General features: G+C 52.0%; 1 protein-coding gene across 1 annotated transcript in view; it reads left to right on the forward strand.

The window, feature by feature from the left end:
- LOC101997355 (antizyme inhibitor 2-like) overlaps nucleotides 1-3,371 on the forward strand; it is an 11,472-nt gene that overhangs the window by 1,535 nt on the left and 6,566 nt on the right. Inside the window, exons 3-5 of the mRNA XM_005353402.1 lie at nucleotides 380-553; nucleotides 1,720-1,892; nucleotides 2,540-2,674. Of these exons, the coding sequence (XP_005353459.1) occupies nucleotides 380-553; nucleotides 1,720-1,892; nucleotides 2,540-2,674 (482 nt within the window). The remainder of the gene's footprint in view (nucleotides 1-379; nucleotides 554-1,719; nucleotides 1,893-2,539; nucleotides 2,675-3,371) is intronic.

A 3,371-nucleotide genomic window follows, 5' to 3' on the forward strand; every position in this document is an offset into this window, starting at 1 on the left:
AACTCAGGACCTTTGGAAGAGCAGGCAATGCTCTTAACCACTGAGCCATCTCTCCAGCCCCCAAGCCATCGATTTTCTAACTGAGCCTTTGTTTTCCCTGGCTTTTAAGAAGGAAGAAACAACACCAGGCAACGGTGAGTTCAAAGCCAGCCTGGTCTACAGAGCAAGTTCCAGGAGACCCAAGGCTACACAGAGAAACCCTGACTCAAAAAAATAAACAAACAAAACCCCCAAAACAAACAAAATAAACAAACAAAAAAGTGAAATGGAAGGAGAGGGAAGGAAAATTAGAGGATCAGTAATGGTTTTGTCATAGAGTGGAGAGGACCCCAGGACCTAACCTTCTCCCCACCTCGCTCTCTTGTTCTTGCCCTAACAGGGCCGCCAAGACCCCTTCATGGTGGCTGACTTGGATGTGCTGGCCCGCCGCCACCAGACCTTCCTCCAGGCCCTGCCCCAAGTCCAGCCCTTCTATGCAGTGAAATGCAACAGCAGCCCCTGGGTGCTGTTCATCCTGGCTGCCCTGGGCACTGGCTTTGATTGTGCCAGTCAGGTGAGCCTGTGCCAGCTTGCCAATCTTCCCCACCGGCCTGTCACTTTCTGGAGAAATACTGCCCGATGGTCAGGAGATCAGGAATGGGGACTCTGGCCCCCGAGATGGTGACTGGCATGTGGAGGGCTCTAGACTTTTTGTTGTTGCATTGGTGGTTTTATTTGCTCTGAGTCTAATGGAGTCCAGGCTAGTTCAGAATTCACTACCAGGTCCGAGGATGACCTTGAACCTCTGGTCTTCCACCTCTACCTTCCCAATGCTGAGATCACAGGCACAGACCACCCGGTTTACCCGGTGCTGGTTGGATGGAGGGCTTTGTGCCTGGTAGGCAAGCTCTCTACCAGCCGAGTGGTAGCCCCGGTCCCTCGAATGCTGTGGTCAGCCTTGCACGGGGCTATGTGACAAGACCACGTAACCTGAACTAAGAAACCGGGTCCCTTCCTAGCATAGCCAGTCACCCTTCTGAGCCTCAGTTTCTCCCCCCTTTCAAATGGGGCCAACACTGAGTGCTAATGAGGACATGACGGCTCCTAGGTATGGTTGAAGAGAAGGTTTTATTGTGGATATGAGGAAGAGAACAGTCAGCGACGTCTGGAGGAGTTAAGGCTGAACATGACCAGCAGAATAAACTTGTCCATGAGGGGAGGGGGAGTGAGAGAGGAAGAGAAGAGAAAATGAGAGGAGAGAAGAGGAGAGGAGAGGAGAGAAGGGGAGGGGAGGGAAGGGGAGGGGAGAGAAGAGGAGAGGAGGGAAGGGGAGGGGAGGGGAAGGGAGAGGAGAGGAGGGGAGGGGAGAGGAGAGGAGAGGAGGGGAGAGGAGAGGAGAGGAGAGACGAGAAGAGAAGAGGACCAAGAGGCACATGGGAACCAAGAGAGCAAATAGACAAAATGCCTGAGACACATAGGAATCAGAAGTTGGGGGAAGGGAAGCAAAGCTCAGACCCAGGGTGGGAGAGGTTCAGGGTAGGGGGCAGGATGAGCCACCGATAGGAGTGAAACTTGTCCCAGGTTTCTTTGGGACCTGACACTCTCCCGGTGAAGGATCTGGTCCCAGAAGGGGTTCACTGGAAGGTATCCCCACTAGTTCAGGCTAAGGCTCTGTCCCCAAAGAGTCAGGGAAGGCAGGGACTGCAGTGCATCCCCAGCTCTGACCTTCACCCACACCAGGGGGAGCTGGAGCAAGTGCTGGGCTTGGGCGTAGCCCCCTCACGAATCATCTTCGCCAACCCCTGCAAGGCCATCTCCCACATCCAGTATGCAGCCCGCCATGGGGTGCAGCTTCTGACCTTCGACAGTGAGGAGGAACTAGCTAAGGTGGCCCAGCACCACCCTGGGGCCAGGTAAGATGGCAGACATACAACTGGAAACAGTGGGCCAAAGGACTCCGACAGATGGATCTGGGTCTCGAAACCTCTGGGACTACAGGCACAAGAGTTGAGCCAGGAGGCCCAGTGCTTTCTTAGGATCACATTAGTACCAAATAGACCTTGACACTGCTCTGGCACTGGACCGAGCTCGGCATGAGAAGGTCTGGCATCCATGACGTCATAGAAAAACTATACTAGGTCATACCAAGGCTCACATTTCAGATTCATTACCCCTATGCTGTGTGATCTTAAGAAAGCATGTGACATCTCTGTTTAGTTTTTCAAGAGAGGGTTTCTCTGTGTAGCCCTGACTGTCCTGGAACTTATCTGTAGACCAGGCTGGTATCGAACTCAAAGACCTGCCTACGTCTTCTTCCCAAAAGCTAGGATTAAAGGCATGAACCACCACCACCCAGCCTATACCTCAGATTCTTTAGAAAGCTAAACTGTGTGATTCTATCCCACTTATTCTTGCATGGAAAAATTCTGTAAAAAGCGTGTGTTCACTCCTTGGTCTCCATGCTGGGTCGTCGGGAGCAGCTAGGCAGGGGTGAGTGGGAAGATTGGAGTACCTCGGGGTTCCTGTGCACCCATGCCCCACTCCGTCCTTCCTCTTCCAGGTTGGTCCTCCGGATACAGGCCCGGGACAGTCAAAGCACCTTTCCACTGAATGGCAAATTTGGAGCTCAGCTGGAGGCATGCACACACTTGCTTCAGGCTGCCAGAGAGCTGGGGTTGGCCGTGGTGGGGGCCTCGTACGTGAGCACTGGCCTTTTCTGTCTTGATTTCTGTTGCTGTCCCTAGGCAGCCACGGACTCTCAGGGACACCTCTGCTTTGTGTGTTTTCTAGGCCTAGAGGGCGGGAGGCATGAATAGCCTAGGGGACAAATTGAAGTAAACATCAGAAACTTAACGCTCCAGATATGTAACATTTCCAAACAGTATTTAAAACAATCAAAACAAATGCAAAAATCTCCATGATGAGAAAAATTGGAATTTTAAATGGAGTCAGGATCGCTGTCGCTGATTCCCTTTCTTCCCTTGGGGACTAATCACTTTACAGATCCAGTCTCGGGTGAAAATTTTGTACATTTCATCCCTCCAGGAGACGTGCATTCATTTTCCTCTTTAAGGGATTCTGAGCCCTGGGTGTGGGGACACACAGCTGTAATCCCAGCACTCCAGGAGGCAGAAGGAGGACAGGGACAAGATCAAGAGCAGGCTGAACAACAGGAAACCCAGACTCCAAAAGAAGGGGGGGAGCAGGGCTAGGGACATAGCTCAAATGGTAGCGTTCTTGCCTAGTATGCACCGAATAAAACCAGGGTGGTAAGCACCCTGCAATCCCAGCCCTCTACAAATGGGGGCTGGAGGGTCAGAAGTTCAAGGTCATCCTTGGTTATATAATGAGTTGGAGGCTAGCTTGTGCTATATGAGATACTATTTTTTTTT

Source organism: Microtus ochrogaster, chromosome 10 (assembly GCF_000317375.1).
Source record: "Microtus ochrogaster isolate Prairie Vole_2 chromosome 10, MicOch1.0, whole genome shotgun sequence".
In the NCBI taxonomy this organism is placed as follows: domain Eukaryota; kingdom Metazoa; phylum Chordata; class Mammalia; order Rodentia; family Cricetidae; genus Microtus; species Microtus ochrogaster.